At 39.6% G+C, this 23,102-nt stretch overlaps 1 protein-coding gene across 1 annotated transcript; it reads left to right on the top strand.

Annotated features, from left to right (window-relative positions):
• The first annotated feature begins 1,863 nt into the window (after positions 1 to 1,863).
• Cnrip1 (cannabinoid receptor interacting protein 1) lies at positions 1,864 to 23,010 on the top strand. Its single transcript, XM_027388079.2, has 3 exons — positions 1,864 to 2,189; positions 4,450 to 4,600; positions 22,033 to 23,010. Exons 1-3 carry the CDS (start codon positions 2,011 to 2,013, stop codon positions 22,195 to 22,197), a joined length of 495 nt encoding a protein of 164 aa, XP_027243880.1. The 5' UTR covers positions 1,864 to 2,010; the 3' UTR covers positions 22,198 to 23,010.
• Positions 23,011 to 23,102: the final 92 nt, after the last annotated feature.

Here is a 23,102-nt window from a genome sequence, read left to right as displayed (position 1 = left end):
TGGTATTTTGGGCTTCTTCTCTCTTTCTCTAAAACTCCTCTCCCTATCTATGTAGCTACTGTCCACCATGTAGCTGACCTCCTTGGCAGCTTAACTGGACAGCATGGATTTTTTTCTCTTCCCCACCTTCCTCATCCAGACAGCTACCAGGATTATATGTAGTCTGCACTAGCATTTTTCTTTTAAACTAATAAAGTTGTTCCTGAGCTTCAAGACAAGTAATAAAACTATATAGATAATGTTTACAATTAGATTGTATCTCTTTGCCTGCATCTTTAGGTGAGTCACTGTAAATCTAATTACTTTTAGATGTGTAAGAATTTGCATATGACTACAGTTAAAGCACAGCAACGATCAAGTCAGTCAACATCTGGGAATAAGTAAAATGTATCAGGTACTCTTTGTGCATGTTCAATAATAAGTAAACAGAAAAAATCCCATCCTTGTGTTTCAAATCCCACCCTCATGTTTCCACTGCCCATCACCCACACACTCTTGTAATTAAGTTTTAATAAATGTTAACCAATGTAACATATGATATATCTTTTAAATAGTTTATAGCAATCTGTACTATATATATATATATATATATATGTGTGTGTGTGTGTGTGTGTGTGTGTGTGTGTGTGTGTGTGTGTGTGTGTGAGAATATATTCAACCATTTGTTGTGTTGTTGGGTCTTTTTGCAACCATTCTTTATAGATTGACAGTCCATTTAGATTTTGTTTTGGTTTTTGCAACCATAGTTACAATAAACACCAATACAGAAGGATCGTGTATGTATCATGTATCACATATATAGCTTATTATTTCTAAGGAAAAAGTCTAGCCTGGATGAGTACAAAGTTACAAACAAGCTGTCTCCCAATTGGATGCAGTAGCTGGATCCTACATTCCCCAGGTATGCGGAGGAGGCTATGGTACTATCCACCTGTGTGGTGCTGAACAAGGAACTCGTTTCTCCTTCCGAATCCAGTTCCATACACCTGGTCTCCCTTTGCTGCTGGGAACTTTCAGCAGTCAATCAATGTCTGTGAGAAGGTCTTTCAGAATAACATCTAACTTGCAGTGTTATATCAAGTGCTCTGCGGTAGTCCTTTTGGCTCATCCTTCCTTTTGGACACTGTCACGACCTACACCTTAAGTGCCACACTAACTTACCTTTTACAGAGTTGATTAGCTCTCCCTTACCGATTTGTGTAAATATATGTGATTGATTAAAATGTCATTTTTGAGACAAGATATATATAGTGAAAATGAACATATAGGACTCTCCCCCACCCCTTTCTGCCTAACCCGCATCTGTCTTTCTACCCGCAGCTGACCTAGTGTAGCTTCCACTCCACATGGGAAGGAACTCTTCCTTCCCGGGTCATTTGCCCTAAGCACTCATTTCCTGAAATTTAAATCACTAGCTAGCCGTTTCCTACCCCGTTTCCTGTCATTTGCCTCTATTTCCCCTCTCAGCCTCTTCACACCAAACCGCAGCTCAAACCCTCTAGAAAGCTAATCCACATCCCCTGGTGCCTAGACTCTGGGGTCTCCGCTCCTTGGTGTAACCATTAATCTTTGCCCAGTGCCTCCCGCCCCATCCTCCAAGCATCCGGTGCTGTTCTAGGAGGAGCCTAAACGTCAGTCCTGCTGAAGGGGATTGTGGTGCGTAAACAGGATTAACTCTCTAGCCCCCAGCTGTGCTGATTTGCGGGGCAGCCTGCCAGTCCAGTCACCGCGATCCCTCGCGTGCGTGCAGGGCCCAGCGAGTGGAGCGGGGGATGGGGCGGCCAGCTGCCTCGGTGCTGTCTCTGGGGCTGGCTCCGTGGCTGAGTGCGGTAGAGAGCCACAGCCCCACCAGCTGCTACTCAAAATCTGTGGTGGACGGAGGCAACCGCTGCTAGCTGTGGCCTGCATCCATCTGCTCCCTCTTCCTCCCTGCGTGTCCCCTCCGCCCATCGCGCTACAACAGCTCCTTCCAGCCCGCCCTGTCCATCACCACGGCCAAGGTTGCCAGCTATGGGGGACCTTCCCGGGCTCGTGCGCCTTTCCATCGCGCTGCGCATCCAGCCCAATGACGGCCCTGTTTTCTTCAAGGTAGACGGCCAGCGCTTCGGCCAGAACCGCACAATCAAGCTGCTCACCGGCTCCTCCTATAAGGTGGAGGTGAAGATTAAGCCTACAACACTGCAGGTCGAGTGAGTGTGGGGAGCGCCGGGTGGCAGGGCGTTAATACCCCAGTATGGGAGGAGCAAAGAGGCCCCGGGACATCTCTAGCCTCCGCTTCGTTCCCCTAGTCTCTCCCTTGCTCAGCGGATCTGGGGTGAGGGCAGGAGGTGAACGCCCTGTCCTCCCAGCTACTTTCCTGCCTTGAGCTTGTAGTCCTGCATTCCAGCTTCCTTCCACCCGCCTCAGCGAATGCCTTTAAATCTTTGACAAGAAGCCGGGGTCTGGGCTTTTGTTGTGTTTAGGGGTTTGCTTTGTTTTGATTTCTTGTGGATTTCTCTTCTGCCTAGCTACAGTGGGAAAACCACAGGTAGATAGGGTGGGGCAGATGGTAGAAGACATGGAGGGGTTCAGCAACCGCAATCCCATCCCTGCTTTCCTGGGTCCTAGGATCACTCCTGCTTTTGCTGAGGAAACTGGGGGTGGAGGGAGGCTGAGGAGTGAGGAACCTCAGGGGACAGATGGTCATTGGATTCCCTGAGAGATGCTTTCTACTACTCCTTTTTAGAGGGCGCCGCCTGTGCTGGGGCCTCCCTTTATGATTTTCCATGTACTGTGCCTTTTCTTTCCTTCCTGGCTGAATTTTTAAGTCAGCCTGGTGAGGTTACCTGTGATGGTTAACAAGAAGGGTGTGAAACAGTGCAGTGAGGTATGGGAAATAATTCATATATGGGTCTTAGTTTCGTTTCCTGTTGCTGTGATTCAATTCCCTGGCGAAATCAACTTAGGAAAGAAAGGTTTTGTTTGGATCACAATTCGAGGTTACAGTCCATTTTGTGGAAAAGTCAAGGCGGCTGGAACTTGAAGAAGCTAGTCATAATTACATCCATCGTCAAAAACAGAGCAGTGACTTGATGCATGCATGCCAGTGCTCAGCTGCTCCCTCCTTTTCCTTGGGTCCAGAGCCCAGCCCATGAGATGATACCCTCCACTTTTAGGGTGAGTCTTCCCACCACGATTAAACTAAATAAGAAAATCCCACACAGACATGGCCACAGACCAAGCCATGGAGACAGTTCCTCATTGAGAACTTCCCAGATGGTTCCAGATTGTGTCAAGGTGACAACTGAAACTAGCCATCACAGGGTCCTTTATCACCTTTCACCTAAACATGGTGTGAAGTCTAGTTTGTAAGAAAGAACAAAACAAAACTTCTGTACCTGACTTATGCTTAGGGAGGAAGGGGTTTGTATCCATCACATACCTTTAGGTAGTTTGAACTCAGTAAACTTGTCTTATTTAACCTTCTGGACACAAAGATCTGTAGCCACACTTGAATGGTTTCTGGTATTCCCAGTCCATTTATTAGCGTCCCCCAAATCTCCACCTCACCCTGTACCCAATGTCCTCACACTGCCTAGTTGTCTCTGCACTTGCAGCCAGACTTTTCCTTTCTCATCTACCCTGACAACATTTGCCCTTATAAATGTTATTTTCCCTTCCTCTGGGAGTAGTTCTCTAGATTTTGAGTTAATCTAAAAGCAAATTTGGTGATGCTAAACTCTATAACATTTAAGTTTTATTAAGGATTTCTTCAGTGCCCTAATCCAATGACTCCCAAATTGAAGGCTTGTTGAGCCAGTCAATTTGGGCTCACCAGAGTTTCTAGTTTGGTATTTCCATGCTGAAGCCTAAATGTTTATATGTTGATAGGTCATCAGTTAATACTCAGACTTTACATTGAGAACAGTTATTCTGATATAAAGGATACCAAAGATGGTACCACTGAGAATTTCTAGAATGAGATAAACCTGAAGGAAAATCTTTGATTGTTGGACAAACAATAAAATTCATTACAGAATTATGTCAGAGGTCTTTGAAAAGATATATATAAAAGATATATATATATATTTGGCATATATATATATATATATATATAATATATATATATATATATATATGCCAAATTACATCCCAGACCAATGGAATCCTGATCTCTAGAGTTTGGAGTCGGGCTGAACATAGGTGGAATTTTAATTCCATAGATGCTTTCAATGAGAAAAGAGCTCTTGTACATGAGAATACTGAAGTCAGTCCAGAGAGTAGAAGTAGTTGGTCTATGATCATAATACTGCTTAGTTGGACCACTGTAACATTCTGAGCTTTCAGAAGTTTCTACCATGCCTTCCTTAGCCAAACGCTGTGAGTTTCCTCTCTAGGATTTTGGTTCAGACTAGAACAGGAAACCTAATCTAATTCCTACCATCTATACTCAACTCAAGTCCATTGCAGGAACATTTCCATTGGTGGCGTGCTTGTCCCACTGGAGTTGAAGTGTAAAGAGCCTGATGGGGAAAGAGTTGTCTACACAGGCATATATGATACAGAAGGTGTAGCTCCTACCAAAAGTGGAGAGCGACAACCCATCCAGATCACCATGCCGGTAAGTCCAAGTTGGGGATGTGGGATATGGTTTCAGAACAAATAGAAACTACAGGAGAAAAATCACTACGTCTTTAAGAGTAAGAAAATGCTCTGGAGCCAGTTACTATGGAAATTGGTTTCCATTTCCCTCATGGACCTATGGAGAAAGAGTAATGTAATTGATGCTCTTTTGCATGACAGCCTGAATTTTCAGACATTAAAGATGCCAGGTAAATGGTTCAGGGAGAGATAGTAGTAGCTATGTCGCCATTTTCTCTCTTGTGTTCTACACAAGGACTTTTAAAAGATTGTGATTCTATATAGCTAAGTCCTTTGGGTGTGAAAAAACTCTCTAAATAAATGACATTTTGCTACTTAAATGCACCCTAAGTAAAGTGACTGCTATGGTAAACAATAACTCCTACCATATCCAGTGCAGTGATCCCTCTGTATCCATGGGAGATTCATTCCATTCACAGATGCCACCATAGATGAGCATCCCTTATATATAATGGCTCAGTATTTGCAGATAACCCATGCATGCCATCACACACACTTTACATCATCCTTAGAGTGTGACTGTTATGTAAATAGTTCTCGTGTTGTATTCTTTAGGGAATGATGAAAAAAAAGTCAATGCTTGTTCAATACATACACAGTTTCCCTCTGAGTGTTTTCAATTCAAGGTTGAGTAATCCATGGACATAGAGTCTATTAACAAAGAATGCATGTGTATATTGTAAGAAAATGTTTATCACCAAGAAATATTGACATCAAATAGATAAAAGGATAGAGTTTACTAGTAGACTCAGTTAATTGTATGTGCACACACAATAGATGATGCAATAAGCTTGCTAAAATATAAGAAAGGGGCAGATTACCTAGTGAACTACTATAAAAACTGGTTGGTCTTTCCCCTCACAAAGGGCAGCTTTTCAATGTGTGTCCTCTGCCTTTAAGGAGATCACAGCAGTTCCCAAATGTCCATATAAGTAAAACTTTCCTCTGAAGGTTACTTAAAACATCAGTCCCAGTTGCCATATCCAGTGTTTGGGGGTTTTATTTTGTTTTTTATTTAATTTAATGGTGGGTAAGTTAAGACCAAAGAAACTGACACACCTACTGAGAATCAACCCTGATGATGCTGGCCTGTGGAATCCCCTTCCAGAGACACTTCTCTAATATCTTATCCATCCTATCTGATAAATCCTTAAGCTGCAGTGGCAACATAAGGAAAGAATCTTGTTTGTTTTTTTGTTTTTTGAGACAGAGTGTCTGTGAGTAGCCATGGCTGCCCTGGAACTCATTCTGTAGAACAGGTTGGCTTTGAACTCACAGATTCACCTGCCTCTGTCTCTCTGAGTGTTGGGATTAAAGGTGTACACCACCACCACTCAGCATGGGAGCCCATTCTTTTGAGAGATATATTTGAACTTCTTTTAAAAGGAATTCTATTTTCCACCAGAGGTTCAACAGAGGAAAATATAAAACTGTGGAAAATGCTAATTTTTCTCAGAGACAACTGCTGTCAATATTTTAGTCCGTGTTCCTTGAAAGCTGCTTCTCCTACATCTTCACATAAGTGAATAGGTTTTTTTTTTCTTATGTACATATAAATCCAAAGATGTACATACGGAATGTAATTTTGAAGTCCATTATGTGAGTGTATCAGTATGTCCACTTACCTACTGGCGATTTCCATTTCTCACTACTATAAAGAAAACTATTTTAAGTTTTACTCACTTCTACTAAGTTATTGTTTACTTGGGGTAAATTTCCAGAAGAAATGTGCATGCTAGGGCATTTTTATAAATATTGACCTCTAGGAATGCAAGAAGAGTTTGGGTAGATGGCTCAGTAGCTTGCCACCAGACACACACACACACACACACACACACACACACACACACACACACACACGCGCGCGCGCGCGCGCGCACGCGCACATTTAAAAATAAATAATATATTTTAAATGTTCATACTGTTGTAACTTTTTCTTTCTAACAGAAGTGTTTGTGAATCCTGGTTTCTTTAGATCCTCAGTAGATATACATCTTTAAATTGGAAATAAAAGAGACCTAGAATATCCAACAAAAGTTTGTTTTGGGATTTATACTAATTTTTTACTTTAGAACTCCAAGATTACATTTAAAACTTTGAGTTGTTCTTCTGGGCCTTTATATTTTTATACTTTAAAATTATCCTGTATATTTATTCAATAATTGGACTGCCATATTGTATGAAATCTATAGGCCAGCCAGATGTGATAGCATACATCTGCTAATCTTGTGTACAAGAGTTCAAGGTGAGGCTGTGAAATATATGAGACACCATGTAGAAGAGGAGGAAAAGAAGAGGAGGAAAAGGGGGGAATCTTACGATAAATCTCGCCAGCCTGGGCCCACTGCCACGTCAGCCCCAAATGAATACTCAGAGATATATTAATTATGAAACTGTTGGCCATTGACTAGGACTTCTTATTGACTAGCTCTGTCTTAATTACTAACCCATGTCTATTAATTTAAATATTTCCATGTGGTCTTATCTTACTGGAGAAATGTCTGGGACCTGTTACTCCTCTCGCGTCATATATGGTGACTACTCTCTGCCTATGCCTCCCAGAATCCTCCTCATCTCCTAGACCTGCCTATCTTGCTACCTTATTGGGCCACAGTGTTTTATTCATCAACCAATAGGATAAACATATTTACAGAATGACGCCTCCCATCAGGGGTAGTTTATACATGTAATCTCAGCAATTGGAAAGTCACTTTCTTTAATTTATTGCTTGATTATAATAGCTAGGAACTTCAGTATGATGCTAAATGGACACGGTGAGAGTCATTATCCTTGTCTTCCTGTCTTCAGGAGAACGAGTTGAATTTTTTAACAGTATGTTAGCTACATAGTTTTTAATTTAGCTACATAGTTTTTAATATAAATTTCAGTATTAAAGAAATTCCCTTCTGCTTTAGTGAGCATTTTCATCATGATGTTATAGAATGTTTTCAAGATTTATGTGTATTCTCAGAGTTTATCGTTAGGTATCTTCTTTGGTTTGTTTGTAATACAGTACATTTTTTTTCAATGTTGAAATAACCTTGAATTCCAAGATAAATAGTAACTGATTATGGTATGTTTTCTAGGAGTAGCTAGACTTTTCTTAATAGTATCTTACTAATGATTCTTCTGTCTATGTTTCTGCAAGTGATTGGTGTAGACTTTTCTTGTTATGTGTTTGTCTGGTCTCACTATCAGGATAGTTCTAGCTGAATGAAATGATTTGGAAAGCATTCACACCTTTCAGATCTCATAATATATTGGATAGAATTCACCAAAAACTTTCCATAAAAATTCAGTTTTTGTCAAGCTAATCACTTTTATAGACTTTGCCTTGGCAGTAATTAATTTTATTGTTGTTTTATTTGCTTCAATAAAACTGTTCATGCTAATTATTTTAATATTTTATTAGTCATCCATCTGTTAATGGACATCCAAGTGTGTTCCATTGCCTACCTCTGTAGTTATAAACATGGATATACAAGTATTTCTACAGTATGTTGGTTTAAAGTCCTTCAGTTATATGCCCAAAAATTCTATACCTGGGTTATATAATAGTTCTATTTTCAGTATTTACAGAAATCTTCTTACTGTTTCCTCAGTGGCTATATAAGTTTACACATCCATCAACAGTGACTAAGGGTTCCTCTTTCCCCACATCCTGTTATCATCTGTTTTCTTGATGATAGCCATTCTGACTGTGGTGAGGCAAAATATCAATGCAATTTTAACTGGCTTCCCTGGTAGATAAGGATATTGAGCAATTTGTCTAGTAATTATTTGCCATCTGAAAGTCATCTTTTGAAGACTGTCTATTCAGTTCATTAGCTCATCTTTTGATAGAAGAGGTTTTATTTGGAGTGTTTCATTTTTGCTGTTCTTTGTGTATCTGAGTATTAATACCCTTGGCTGTGCAGAAGCATCATAATCTCATAGACTACCACCTGTCAGCTCTTGGGCTCACTCTATATGCAACTGGAATCTTGTTTAGGGATTCTCTGCCTGTGTCTACACCTTGAAGTGTTTTACCTGTGTTTTACTCTATCAGTTTAGAAGTTCCTGGTCTTATAAAGTGTGATGGTTTGAATGAAAATGGCCCCCATAGGGAGTGTCACTATTAGGAGGTGTGACCTTTTTAGAGTAAGTATGGAGTCATTGGAAGAGGTGTGTCACTTGGGTGGAATATGGGCTTTCAGATGCTCAAGCCAAGCCCATTGTCTCTCTTCCTGCTACCTGCTGATTTGGATGTAGAACTCTCAGCTACCCCTCCAGAACTATGTCTACCTGTCTGCTTCCATGCTTCCTACCCTGAATTTAATGGACTAAACCTCTAAACTGTAACATAGCCCCAATTAAACGTTTTCCTATATAAGATTTGCCATGGTCATGATATCTCTTAACAGTAATAGAAACCTAAGGCACAAAGTTTCTGGGGGGGGGGGGTTGTTGTTGTTGTTTTCTTTTATCTACTTTGAATTTATTTTTATGTACAGTGGAAAATCTGTTTCCAGTTTAATCCTTGCCCTGTGAAACATCATTTGTTCTTCCCAGCATCATTTTTAGGTTAGGATTCTGTTGCTATGATAAACACTATTAACAAAAAAAAAGTTTATTTCATTTCATTTCTGTCATGAAAAGTCAGGGAAAGTACTCTGGAGTTAGGAACTGAAGTGGAGTAACCCTGATTACTGGCTTGTTCTTCATAACTTGCTTACCCTGTTTTCTCGTACAATCCAGGAAGGACCGTCTTGTCCATGGAGTGGGGCTACCCACAATGAGATGGATCCTTGCACATAAATAATCAAGAAATTCCCCCACAGACTTTCCTACAGGGCAATCTGATGGAAGCATTTCCTCAGTTGAGATATTGTGGTGGGGGGGAGGGGTTCTGCAAACTCCACAACAAGCAGAGTATCAACCCATGAGAGGCAAGAAGGGAACAAGACTCTGGTGTTGGTTCAAGCTTCAGGAATCTGACACCAGGTGGTTTATTTTGGGCTTATTTAAGCACAGCAAAATTTGGGTGGGGGAGGAATAGCTTCCTGGTGATAATTAACTCAATCCTGTGTGCAAAACAAATCTTCGACCTGACTACATCAAAACTCTTGTAACATGCAAGTGACATCTTCCCTAAAGATGGGTTCCATAGATTAACTGAGAAAACAGGAAGGGTCTGGGGAAGCTAGATGTGCCCAGGCCCCTACAGATAGCACAGAGGTCACTAGGCTATGAACCACATTCATCCCCAGCCTTGTGGGTGGAAAACAGGTTCTATATCTCTCCCTTTGAAGAGACAACGCTGTGTGTTTAACACTCCTGGTTCCCCCAGAGCTTGTCTGTAAGCACAAGGACATTCCTCCTACAGGTTCTCTCCCACCATATATGTCTTAAGTTTGTGTCAGCTTGACAAAAATCAACCAGCACAATTCGTTAAAGAATCTGTCTTGTCTCTATAAATTCAGTCTTGCCAACATCACTTTAAAGAGGCTGTGCTTTCCCCAAAGAATGTTTTGGGACCTGGATTGGTTAACTTTTCTTGTTACTATAACAAAATATCTGATTAAAGGAAGTCAAGGAAGAAAGGGTTTGTTTTGGCTTAGAGACGAAGGACACAGCTCATCCTGGCAGGAGCAGGAGCCAGCTGGTGGCAAAGGGTCCCAAGTTAAGACATAGACAAAGATGAATGTTGATGCTCAGCCCATTTTCTCATTTTTATTTGGTCTAGGACCCCAACTCAAGTAATGATGCCACCCACATTTAGGGTGAGGTGCCCTATCTCACAGACAGACCCAGAGATTTGTTTCCATGGTTATTTTAAATTCTACAAGTTAAAAAAAGTTAATCATCCCAAGCACCTTTATCAAAATTTAGGAGACTGTAACATGCGGGTACATTTTTGGATCTTCTAATCTGTTCCATATTTCTGTGTGTCTGTTTTTCTGCCTGTACCATACTATCTATGTTACTATGATTCTGTGGGAATGTTTCTCAACCTTCCTGATGCTATGGCCCTTTAATACAGTTCCTCATGTTGTGGTTACCCCAACCATAAAATTATTTCATCGCTACTTCGTAACTGTAATTTTGCTACTGTTATTAATCGTGATGTACATATCTGATATACAGGATATCTGACATGCCAGCCCAAAGGGGTTGCAACCCAGACGTTGAAAACCGCTGCTCCACAGTATAATTACATGGTCAGGTTTTGCTATGCATCAGGTTCTGCTCAGGGTTGCTCTGGCTGTTCAGGATCTTATATCTTTCTTTGTGAATTTTAGGTTTGTCTTCTTCAACGGGAAAGAATGTCACTGGAATTTTTTATGGAGATTGTATTAAATCTGTGCATTGCTTTTGGCAATTTTGCCATTTTCATAATATTAATTCAACTTATCCATTGGTATAAAAAAATTTCTATCTTCTAGTATCTAAAGTCTTTATTTAGTACCTTAAAATTTTATAAGTCTTATTATCCTTGGTTAGGTTATATATTTCATGTTTGTCCCCCCCCCTCTCTCTCTCTCTCTCTGTGTGTGTGTGTGTGTGTGTGTGTGTGTGTGTGTGTGAATGTGTGTGTGTGTGTGAATGTGCATGTGCATGTGCATGTAGGCACCTGTCTGTATGCATGTGAAGGCCAGAGGTTAAGGTCAGGTGTCTTCCGCTATCATTCTCCATCTTAATTTTTCAAACAGTGTCTCTCACTGAATATAGCACAGTATTACTGACTGACTAGACTGTCTGGCTTTCAAGCTCCAAGGATCTATCTGTCTCTCCCACTCGACCCCCCCCCCCCGGCACTAGGGTTACAAATATGCATGATGGTGTCTAGCTTATGCATAGGTGCTCCAAAACTTATGTCTTCCTGCTTGTGCAGTGGGCATTTTACTGACAGGGCTATCTATTCAGCCCATAGGTAATGTTTCTGGAGTTTCATTTATTCATTTATTTGTATGCCAGGGCATACCATAGCATACATGTGGAGATCAGAGGACAGCAGGAAGCTGCTTCTCCCCTTCCACCATGTGGGTCCCAGGAATTGAACTCAGGGTGTCAAGGTTGAGGTACAGTGCCTTTACCCACTGAGCCATCTCAGCATCCTGATTTAAGGAATTTTAAAATTTCATCCCTGATTTATTCAACGACTCAATCTCAATGTATTTATAGACTTTCTGTACTTTTTTCTATTAATTTCTAATTTATTTTACCACAATCTAGTAAGATGCAAGGGATTATTTTGACTCTTTTTTATTTGCTAGATCTTCATTTGTGACCTCCAATGTGATCTATTTTAGGGAAGGTTTCATGGGCTGATGAGAAAAATCTGTTTCTGATAAATGAACTATTCTGTAGATATCTGCTAAGTCAAATTGCTCTGCAGTATAGTTTAACTTTGGGTTTCATTATTGGTTTTAATTTAGAGGACCTATCTAGAATGAGGTTGTTCTGTCAAAATAATCCACCCTTGTCATACAAGGATGAAGCAAATATTTTAAGTCCATTGGTATTTTGTGAGATAGTCTCCTGTACTAAGTGAAGAAACACAAATTCCCCTGCTTAGGTCTACCTACAATGCCTGAAACTTCATATACCATTTGAAAGACCTCCCGCTTCCCCTGCTTAGGTCCACCTAAGCCAAGTGGAAAACTCACTTTATGTGCCCAGACTTCTGTACCAGCCCCATCTATGCCACCCAGGAATTCTTCTCCAGGAGCCCAACCTACACAGCTTCCTGTACCAGTTTAAGGACCATGGCTTTCCCTCCTTAGGACCACCTATGTATGAAGATTTCACTCTAAACCAGTGGTTCTCAACTTTACTAATGCTGCTTCCTCATGTTGTGGTGACCCCAATAATAAAATTATTTAGATGCTACTTCATAACAGTAATTTTGCTACTGTTAAGAATCATTATGTAAATATTAGTATTTTCCAATGGTCTTAGGCAATCCCTATGAAAGGGTCATTAGAACCCCAAAGGGGTCACAACCCACAGGTTGAAAACCACTGCTCTAGAAAGTCATTAACTCTCAGAAGAAAGCAAGAGAACATGCAGCCCTCAATACCAGCCACACAATGAAAAATTATTGCAAACATACTAACACTTAACCAACTTCTGCATATTGTACACACGTCCACTGAAAGAAGAAAGGTGGCTCCAATAAAAAAAAAAAAAAAAAAAAAAAAGCCGGAGCTGGGGAGATGGCTCAGTGATTAAAAGCTCTTGCTACCCTTCCAGAGGACCTGAGTTTGATTCCTAGCACCCACCTGGAAAAGTTAGCAACTTCCTGTATCTCCAGCTCCAGGGGATTTAATGCTGTCATACAGCTTTCACACATTCATGTTCACACACACACACACACACACACACACACACACACACACACACACACACACACGCACGCACTCGCATGCATGCATGTGCATGTGCACCTGCATACACCGACATTAATTAAAATAAAAACAAATCTATTTTAAAGGAAAGAATGACACAGCCAATCAACTTCAGGTTCATATATCCCAATACAAAATTAAAAACAAAATGAAAACCAAGAAAACATGTCTCCTCCAAAACGTATTAATCCCCTAATAATGAACCCTAATGAGAACAACGTGAAAGAACTTCCAGAAGAAGAATTTTGAATAGTGGTTATAACTATATTCAAACAACTGAAAGGAAACATGGACATACTACACTAGAACAGAAACAAGCTGAATGAAATAAGGGAACAACTATTTTAATATCTGAAAAAATAGATTTCATAGCACAGCAAGTCAAAAAAGATAACAAAGGTCCCTTTATACTTATTAAAAGGACAATATGCTAAGAAATATTACAGTCCTGAACATACACATACCAAATACAGATGCACCCAATTTAATAAAACAAATACCACTGGATGTAAAAATCACAGATTGACCTCAACACAGTGACAGTGAGTGACTTCAGTACCTCATTCTCACCAACAGACATATCATCTGGATGTGTGTGTGGAGAGGGTACATGTCATCATTGGAGTTAAATGTCATCACAAATCAAATGTGCCTAACACATTTACAGAACATTCCACCTAAACAAAAAGAATGAGCATACTTTTCAGCAGCCTTTTATGGAGTTTTCTTCTAAATTGACTCACCACTTGTTAGGAGAATTCAAATGGCATAATCTATCCTATTTGACCACAGTGGAATAAATCCATATATCAAAAGTAATAGAAGCTACAGAAAGTACATACACTCATGGAAAAATAACTACACACTATTGGATGATAACTGTGACAAGGGAAGAACTAAAAAAGTAACTTTTAAAATCCCTAGGATTTAATGAAAATGAAAACACAGCAAGCCAAAGTCTACAGGACAATGAAGGCAGTCCTAAATAGTACTAAATGCCTACGTCAAAAATCTGAGAGATCTCATGTTAATGACTTAATGATATACCTTATGACCTTAGGAAAATAAGAACAAACCAAACCCTCAAAGATGTCTAGCTGTGTCTTGATTACTTTTCTATGACATACTCCCTCCAACAAGAACACACCTCCTAATTCTTACCCAAAAGTTCTATCAATTTGGGAACAAGTATTCAAACATATGAGCCTATGAGGGCCATTCTCATTCAAACTAGCATACTATGTTATCTCAGGCTCACGAATCTACCTGCTTCTGAAGCTGCTCTCCTTTAGCCCTTCCTGGGAGACGATGCAGACAGAATATCTCATAATGCCCCTTTGTTAGCCTTTTCAGTAGCAATTGGGAGGAATAAAGTGGAGAAGATATGAGGTGGTTATGAAGCTAATTTGTGATAAGGAAGGTGACCTTACACATATACTACCAAATATAAAATTTGCCACCCATACTATTTGGTCTAAGTTTGACAAGAGCTGTCAAGTTGATGCACATACAAAATTTAGCCACCAGTTGGAAAGAAGTAATATTAGGATCTGAAAATGGAAAAGTGAGCCACAAAATATAAGTGAGCAGCTCACAAGAGGATTGTCCCATAAATATATGAATATGATTTTGCTTTCGCTACTAGTAAAAAAATATAAATATATCAATACCAAAGCTCAGCTATAAAATAGCAAGAATTTTTGTATCCTGTACACCTACCAAATTCACTCATCCTAGTAAGTTTGCATTAGATTGCTTAATATTTTCTGCAAGACAGTTTTCATCTGAGAACAGAAACATTTTGACTTCACACCACACTCTTTTGCTGTTGTTGATGTTGTTTCTTGGCCATCTGCTAGAACTTCCAGCACAGTTCTGGATAGTGGAGGTAGGAGTTTATACCTTTGCTTTCTAATCTCATGAGCAAAAGATTCACCCTCACCCTTTAGGATGTCATTTGCTATAGATTTTTTGTCAGTTCCCCTTAGTAAGTTTGAAAACCTTTCTGTTTCTAGTCTGCTGAGGACAGAATCAGCACTGCACTGTCTAAGTTCTTTCTTGCATATGTTGGTGTTATTAAAGTTGTGGCTCACTCAATAATGGCAATATATTTTTAAGAAGCGTTTTGTGGATCTGGAGAGAGAGACCCATGTTTGATTCCAAGCACCCACATTGAGCTTCTTGTAACTCCAAGTCCAGATGATCCAACTCCCTTTTTTGCCTTCCACATAGGCACCCAAATTCATGTACACACACAAATTGTTTTTTTTAAAGGAATACAAAAGAGAAAATGCATCATTTGGCAATTTCATTATGAAAATATCACAATATGTACTCACACTTGTTGAGATGGCTATGATGTCACAATTCAATACATATCAGGTCCATTGTCACCTAAAACAGTTATCTAACACATATGTATAGACTTTTCACCCTTTATTCTGTGTTTTTTTTTAAATAAAACTCTCTTGGTCTTGACATCCTTCTTATGTAGTTCTGAATTTAGTATTTCAAAAATAGAAACAATACACAAATTTACTTATAAGGCCATGACATTTTCTTTATAAACCTCCTTTATTTATAATTTATTTATCAGTTTGGGTTGTTAGAGTGAATTAATGCCTCGTTTTGTGTGTCAACTTGACACAAGCTAGAGTCATCAGAGGATGGAGCCTGGGTTGAAGAAATACCTCAGTGAGATCAGCTGTAAGGCATTTTCTCATTTAGTGATCAATGAAGGAGGGCCCAGCCCATGGTGGGTGGTTCCATCCCTGGGCTGTTGGCCCTGAGTTCTAGAAGAAGATAAGCTGAACAAGGCAGGAGAAGCAAGCCAGGAAGGAGCTCCCCTCCATAGCCTCTGCATCAACTCCTGCCTCCAGGATCCTGCCCTGTTGAGTTCCTGTCCTGACTTCCTTCAGTGATGAACAGAAATGCTGAAGTGTAAGTCAAATAAACCCTTTCCTCCTCACTTGCTTTTTGGTCATGGTGTTTCATTGCAGCAATAGAAATCCTAAATAGCCAAGTGGTCGTAGCACCTCAATCTCTCTTCCCCCTCCTCCCTCTCTCCCCACCTCTCTGTGATGTGTCCTTTCATGCAGGTATGTCTGTATATCTATATGGAGACCAGAAGTTATCATCAGATGCTTCCCTTCATCATTCTCCACCTTATTTTTTGCAATGCAGTCTCTCACTAAACCTGGAGCTCATCACTTTGACTAGGCCCAGTGAGCCCCAAGGATCTGCCTGACTCACCTTCACAGCACTGGACTTAGGGATCTGTATCCATCGTTTTACATAAGAACTATGGACCCAAGCTTAGGTTCTTGTGCTTGTGCAGTAGGCACCTACCAGTGGAGCCATCTCCTCAATACAATTCCTTTAGGAGCTATGACTACTTGAAGTTTGTATCTATGGGGAATCTTGTCGATTTTTTCTTTTCTCTCTCTCTCTCTCTCTCTCTCTCTCTCTCTCTCTCTATCTATCTATCTGTGTGTGTGTGTGTGTGTTTGTGTGTGTGTGTGTGTGTGTGTGTGTGTGTATCTCGCTCAGTTTTTTTTTTTTTCTTAACACAGGGTTCCTCTGTGTAACAGCCCTAGCTGTCCTGGAACTAACTCTGTAGACCAGGCTGGCCTTGAACACACAGAGATCCACCTGCCTCTGCCTCCCAAGTGCTGGGATTAAAGGCGTGCACCACCACTGCCTGGACTTTTTTCTAATTTCTACTTCTAGTGTGTGTGTCGGGGGGAGGTGTGTATAGATGTGCACATCATGGCGTACCTGTGGAGATCAAGTGACAACTGTGTATAGTCATTTCTTTCCATACACCTTTATGTGGGTTCCAGGAATAAAAATCAAGTTGCTAGGCTTGCATGCTACTACTTACATTTTCTACTCACTGACTGATTCTGCCGGGCCAAGCTATCCATCTTTATTGAAATGATTGTTATAAATACTTCCCAGCTTAAGATCTATGCAATGTATAATCATGTTCTGTTTTGTTTTTAATTCATAATGTTGGTAATTTTTATTCTACTTATTCAGTTGTTAAGAGTGTGTTCATTTTTCTTAGCAGTTGTGACTGCGTGCACCAGATCTATATAAACTCAAGCCAGACAAAATCCCAGCGAGGAGAGGAGAGGAAAGGAAAGGAGAGGAGGGGCCCAAAGTCCCACACCTAGGTGAAGAGCTATTGGCAATTCCTAGGTGTGGCCCCTGATATGGCAATCATGCTCCAATACACACACATCCAGGCATATACAGATAACTCAAACTGTACATGGTGGGCTAAAAAAAAGAAATAAAGAAAGGACTCAAGTATGGTGGGTAGAGAAGGGTATATCTGAGAGACGTGGAGAGATGTGTGAATATGACCAAAATACATTGTTCAGAATTCTCAAAAAACTAATGAAATGAGAAAAAAAGTTTATCAATCTAGACATTTTCAAAACACTGGATTTTAAAATAATCATTTTTTTCTCATAAGAGACAGATGAGTGAGGAGGGAGAGGAGCAAACCTGTGTGGTTGCTTCTGTTCTCAGATAGATGAGAAAACAGTCTGAGCTAGATAAAGGACCATAAAGTGGAACTCCAGAAAATTGGTGGGAAGAATAAAAATCTAAAGACTGGGAGAGAGGAAGATGTGCAGACTGAATTACCAGCGGTGTATTTGAACTTAACAACATGACTGTGACTTGGCAGTGATCAGGAGAAGCCAAACCAAATGAAGACGATAAACTAACGTCTCAGTGTATTTGCTATGACCATTGCCATCAGAATATTGCTATTTTGCTCTCTTGTGTTACTGAATACTATGGAATATTTTAGATTAAGACTTCCAGAGGCTGAAGAGATGAATCAGTAGTTAAGAACATTCTCTGCTCCTCCAGAAGACCCAGGTTCTATCCCCAACACCTGCATGAAAGTTCACAACCACCTCTAACTCTAACCAGGAGATCCAACACCCCTTTCTGTCCACTGTAGACACTGAACACACATGCTACACAAACATATATGCAGACACATAAACTAAAAATAAATGTTTAAGAACGACTTTCCTAATTTAAATTTTTTCAAATAAGTTAATAATACTGAGGTTTTTCATTATTATGGTTATATTATTCATTTTTATGTTTCTGTTTTGTTATTTTTATGTCCAGTTCTTTCTTAGTTCAAAAAAATGTTCTCAGTATTTTTCCTCACCTAGCTGAAACATGGCTTAAGGCTGCCACTTCTCTTGGATGATTAGCTTTATTTGAAAACTATTTTCATAATAAAATGGTTTACTACTAAATATGTACTTTATAAAATACCTTTACTGACCAGAGATGTACGTGAGCCCTCAGAAAACAGAGGCAGGAGGATCTTTGTGATTTCAAGGCCAGCCAAATTTACATAGCAAGCTTCCATTAGATGGAGCCACAGAATGAGCCCTTATCTCAAAATAGTGTAGCCATTATAATTTAGAATTCAAATTCCAATTACATTTTATAATTCAGTTGTTCCTACCACTGGAAATGCCTTGTCAGCTAAAGCTAATAATATTACATCTTTAGAAATAAATTATTAAATGAGATCACAATTTGTATATGTGCCGATACTCTCTTATTTTGGACAAAGCTGTGATATCTGCATTACAATGTACATATTCCTAATAATCTATATCATATCAGTCTTAACTCTAGAGGTAGCAAAAGTCATTTCATTTTGACTTTTTCATAGCAAAACTCTGGATGAAAAAAATAGAAAAACTCGATGACTTCGAAGTTAAAATTGCTTCTATATACTTTAGATTTTCCATATTTGAGTTCATGTGTATAAATGGTTCTAATTTCTTTCTGGTTAAGATTACTCTGTACATTCTCACATTATATTAATAATCTGAGTTACTCCATGATGACTATACAAATCCACCACCCCAATCCACCACCATTTTCATAATATTTTCTTAATAACAGATGCCTAGAACAGTGCTTCTGGAACTTAGGAATTTAAAGTAATTGAATAGATAACTGGTATCTCTGTAAAACATTTGTATTTGCTTAACTGATAATATTGTGTTTGAATATTTTTCAAATGTTACTCATAGTTTTCTTTTTTAATTTTTAAATGTTTATTAATTTTATTTTATGTGTATGTATGCATGCCCAAAGAGGTTAGAAAAGGCCTCATATCCCCTGGAACTGGGATTTACAGGTGGTTATGAGCCAATATATGGGTGCTGGGAACTGGACTCAGGTCCTTTGCAACAGCAACAAGTGCTGTTAACCACTGAACCATCTTTCCTGCCCCTATAATTTTCTTTTAATGAACTATGTTCCAGTCCTTTATCCTAACAGTCTTTTTTTTTTCCCCGAGACAGGGTTTCTCTGTGTAGCTTTGGAGCCTATCCTGGCACTTGCTCTGGAGACCACGTTGGCCTCGAACTTACAGAGATCCGCCTGCCTCTGCCTCCCGAGTTCTGGGATTAAAGGCGTTCACCACCAACGTCCGGCTCCTAACAGTCTTAGTAATTCCTAAAATTCATGTAATATTTAATTTACTTATTACATATTTTATATTACTATTTGTTCAAAACTGCTAACACTTAGTTTGGGTTTGAAGGTTTTTTTATTTTTCTCATTGAATTTTAAAAAATACAAATAAACACATAGGAAAACAAATGTATTCCATCGTTTTCCAACATTAAGTTGGAATTAAGTAAGTATGATTAAATTGGACATTAGAATAATATTATCCTAGATTTTTTTTTTTACTGAAAATCATCCTAGAGTCTTTCATGTTTTCTGAGCAGGTACTCTACCACTGAACTATATCCCTGTCCCAATACCATGCATTCATTATTGTACTGAACTTGATTTGTGTAAGAATAAAAATAATAGAAAAACAGCTTACATTAAAATTTCTATATAATAGTCTGTTCTATAAATGAGTATTTCTTGTTCAGTTTCCACTGATAAGTTTCCTACATTCTTATAGGAAGTACAATTGCTGAGCCAACATTCACTCACACCTTTAGCCTGACTGTCAAAGGACTCCTTGATGAAGGACTCAGTAGCCTACCTTGCTGTGGCTTTCTGAAAATGGATACTGATTTAAAAAGCAATCAATCATGTGACATCATTTACAAATAATAAATAAACCAGTATATAGTTCAGTGTGTTTGGGCCCACATCAACCAAGATATACAATATTTGTATCACTGCCCTCTAAAAGTTCTGTCATACATTTTCACCAATCTCACTACTCTCAGGCCCTAGATAACCACAGATATTTTCTGTTAGTATAGCATTATATATATATATATATATATATATATATATATATATATATACTCATTCATTCATTCTCTGGAATCAAGATTTTTTTTGCTTATAGTGTCTTAAGATCTATTGCTGCTCTTACCTTAATTTATTTGTCCTATTGATAAGTCACTCACATGTCATTTTACACATATACCAAAACTTTCTTCCCATCAAGTCAATAGTAAGGTGTTGAGTTTATTCCAGCCTGGGGTTATCATAAACAAGCTGCTGTAGCCTCATAGATCTTTAGGTCATGACTCTCCAAAGAGAAAGAGATACTTCCCATTCATACCTAGGAAGACTCTAATGGTATCATCCTGTGTTTCACATAGGGCACATTTCCCAAAGGAAAACCCAGATCTTGATTTGGGATCAAGTTAGTGGATGAGGCAATGGCGAAGAGGCTAAGTCCTGAGAACCTGGGAAAGCTCTCTGTGAAGCATTTGATCACCCTCCTGAATCAACTGCACAGCATAAAAGCTTACCCTGCTCACTATGTCTCCTGGCTCTAAGAGAGTCTAAGATTCCTGCCAAGTCAGTCCCTGCCCCTTCCCATCATGGGAGGATCAGTGGAGAAAATAACTACAGGCAGAATGCTGTTTAATGCCAGATCCTCTAAATAGCTGCAGAAGGCAGTAGTCAGGCAACCCCAGGCCACTCGAGCATCTGCCCAGTTGCCTCTAGAGCATTCTATGCCTTCTTTGTGGCTACAAGACACCCATCCTATGGTTCAGAATCTGTACAGTGATTTCTAGTGAGCCTACCTTCCAACTTCCTAGTAGAATGATAACTTTCATTTTCATGATGGTTCGAGCTGGCCTCGAACTTGGAGCAGTCTTCTCTCTGCCTTCCATATGCTGGGATTTCAGTGTAACACAACATACCTGGCTGGAATGCAAACATTGCAAAAGCAATAATCACACCTTACACAACTTTCTTATGTACAAGGTACATAATAGACACTCATAGTTTGGATGGTACAGTACCTAAACTTGAGACAATGGCATATACGTCTGACTTACAGACCCTTGATATTTGACAATTAAAGTAAATATTCATGAATCCAGTACTTTGAAGCAAAACATTTGTGGTTGCCACCTTCAGTCAAATATTGTCCCCTGAGTTGAAACTAATAATAAAAAAACAAGTATTAATACCTATGTTTAGATGCATAATATAGACATTTTCTTGTACTACTGTCTTTTGAAACAGAACCCAAAAGATGACCAGTCAACACTATTCCCTGTCTTCTCTTTCCAATTCCCTTCTGTGGCAAGGGGGATTTTTTTTAAAGCACTAAAATTGTGAGAGTCTAAAGTTGGCTTTTCAGAAAACTAAACTTGGGAAACAAGATAAATTCATGAAATAATCCAATGCCAAAGAGATTTGGGGAAAAAATATCTCTTAGGAATGTAGTTCCTAAAAGGAAATGTGTGAGCTTTGCAGACTAAGATGTGGCTACTGAGACCTGATTATTAGGGGTTGTGTCACTGACTTTAGCAGACATACTACTTGTGTGTGTCACTGATGTTAGCAGACATTCACTGCTTGTGTGTGTCACTTATGTTAGCGGGCATCCACTGTGTGTGTGTGTGTGTGTGTGTGTGTGTGTGTGTGTGTGTGTGTGTGTCACTGACGGTAGCAGGTATCAACTGCTTGTGGCAGGATGGGATTCTGATGGGTGTCTCTCTTCCCTCAGTTCACAGACATTGGGACCTTCGAGACAGTGTGGCAAGTCAAGTTCTACAATTACCACAAGCGAGACCATTGCCAGTGGGGAAGCCCATTCTCTGTCATTGAGTATGAATGCAAGCCCAATGAGACACGCAGCCTCATGTGGGTGAACAAGGAGTCCTTCCTCTGAAGATGGCTCCTTCTGATGTTGCTAGACAATCTCCAGAAATCTACGTTTAGAGAAACCAGCACAAGCCTCAACCAAGGCACACCACACCATGGCTGTTTCCCAATGACCTCTTAATCCCAATTACTTTGTGTGATTCCTCTCTGGCACCGTAGCCGTGACATAAAAGATGATGTCACATCCCCGAAAGTTCTCCCGCCACTATTCTATGCTGGTGTTCCTGCATCAATCCACACTCTGTCATACTGTCTGCCAGTATGACTGGAGCTCAGTGGGACTAGCAGATTTGTTTTATACCTGAAAGTTCCACAGAAGGACCCATGGTGTTTTGTTTCTAAGACAAGCAATTCCTCCCTTTTGTGTTCGTTGTCAAATTAAAATAACAATGTGCTTGAGTTCCCGTGTGTGATATTGTAACATGTAGCATGCAGTGTTTGTGAGCATCCAAAACAGATTCTGAAAATGTAACGCAATCACCAGTAAACAGGATTTGAACATGCTGTGCTTCCTATCAACTGCTCAGCTTTCTCAGAGAAAGAAAGATAATGACAGAATAAAAAGATGAATCTATACAGAAACATGTATTACTAATCTTTCAAGTAGCAAGGCATTATGCTGTGGCCTAGTAGAAATAGGGAAAAGACATTGTTGTGGAATTGGAACTTTGGCTCACCCTATTGGCAAGCTACCATAGACTAAACACACATAGAGATGGCATCCCTACGTACCATTTCACTTCAACTTTGTACAACTGTGTATGGAATGGTAATCAACTTTTGATATTTCTTAATAAAGACATTGAAAATCCTGCCCCAACTTGAACTCTGATTGTGCAGCACTTGTCTACCAGGTCAGTCTCTTTTCTAGGACAGTGCACTCAAATCTCTATGCTGAAGTGTAAGGGGAGT

Source organism: Cricetulus griseus (assembly GCF_003668045.3).
Source record: "Cricetulus griseus strain 17A/GY chromosome 1 unlocalized genomic scaffold, alternate assembly CriGri-PICRH-1.0 chr1_1, whole genome shotgun sequence".
NCBI classification, from domain to species: Eukaryota; Metazoa; Chordata; class Mammalia; order Rodentia; family Cricetidae; genus Cricetulus; species Cricetulus griseus.
Note: the sequence above shows the minus strand (reverse complement) of the source record. Positions and strands in the feature narration are given on the sequence as shown.

What these genes read in the sequence shown, in the direction of transcription:
- Cnrip1 (XM_027388079.2), top strand. Translation starts at nt 2,011, where the DNA reads ATGGGGGACCTTCCCGGGCTCGTGCGCCTTTCCATCGCGCTGCGCATC. An exon ending in CCTACAACACTGCAGGTCGA is followed by an intron (nt 2,190 to 4,449) that starts GTGAGTGTGGGG and finishes AGTCCATTGCAG; the next exon opens with GAACATTTCCATTGGTGGCG. An exon ending in CCATCCAGATCACCATGCCG is followed by an intron (nt 4,601 to 22,032) that starts GTAAGTCCAAGT and finishes CTCTTCCCTCAG; the next exon opens with TTCACAGACATTGGGACCTT.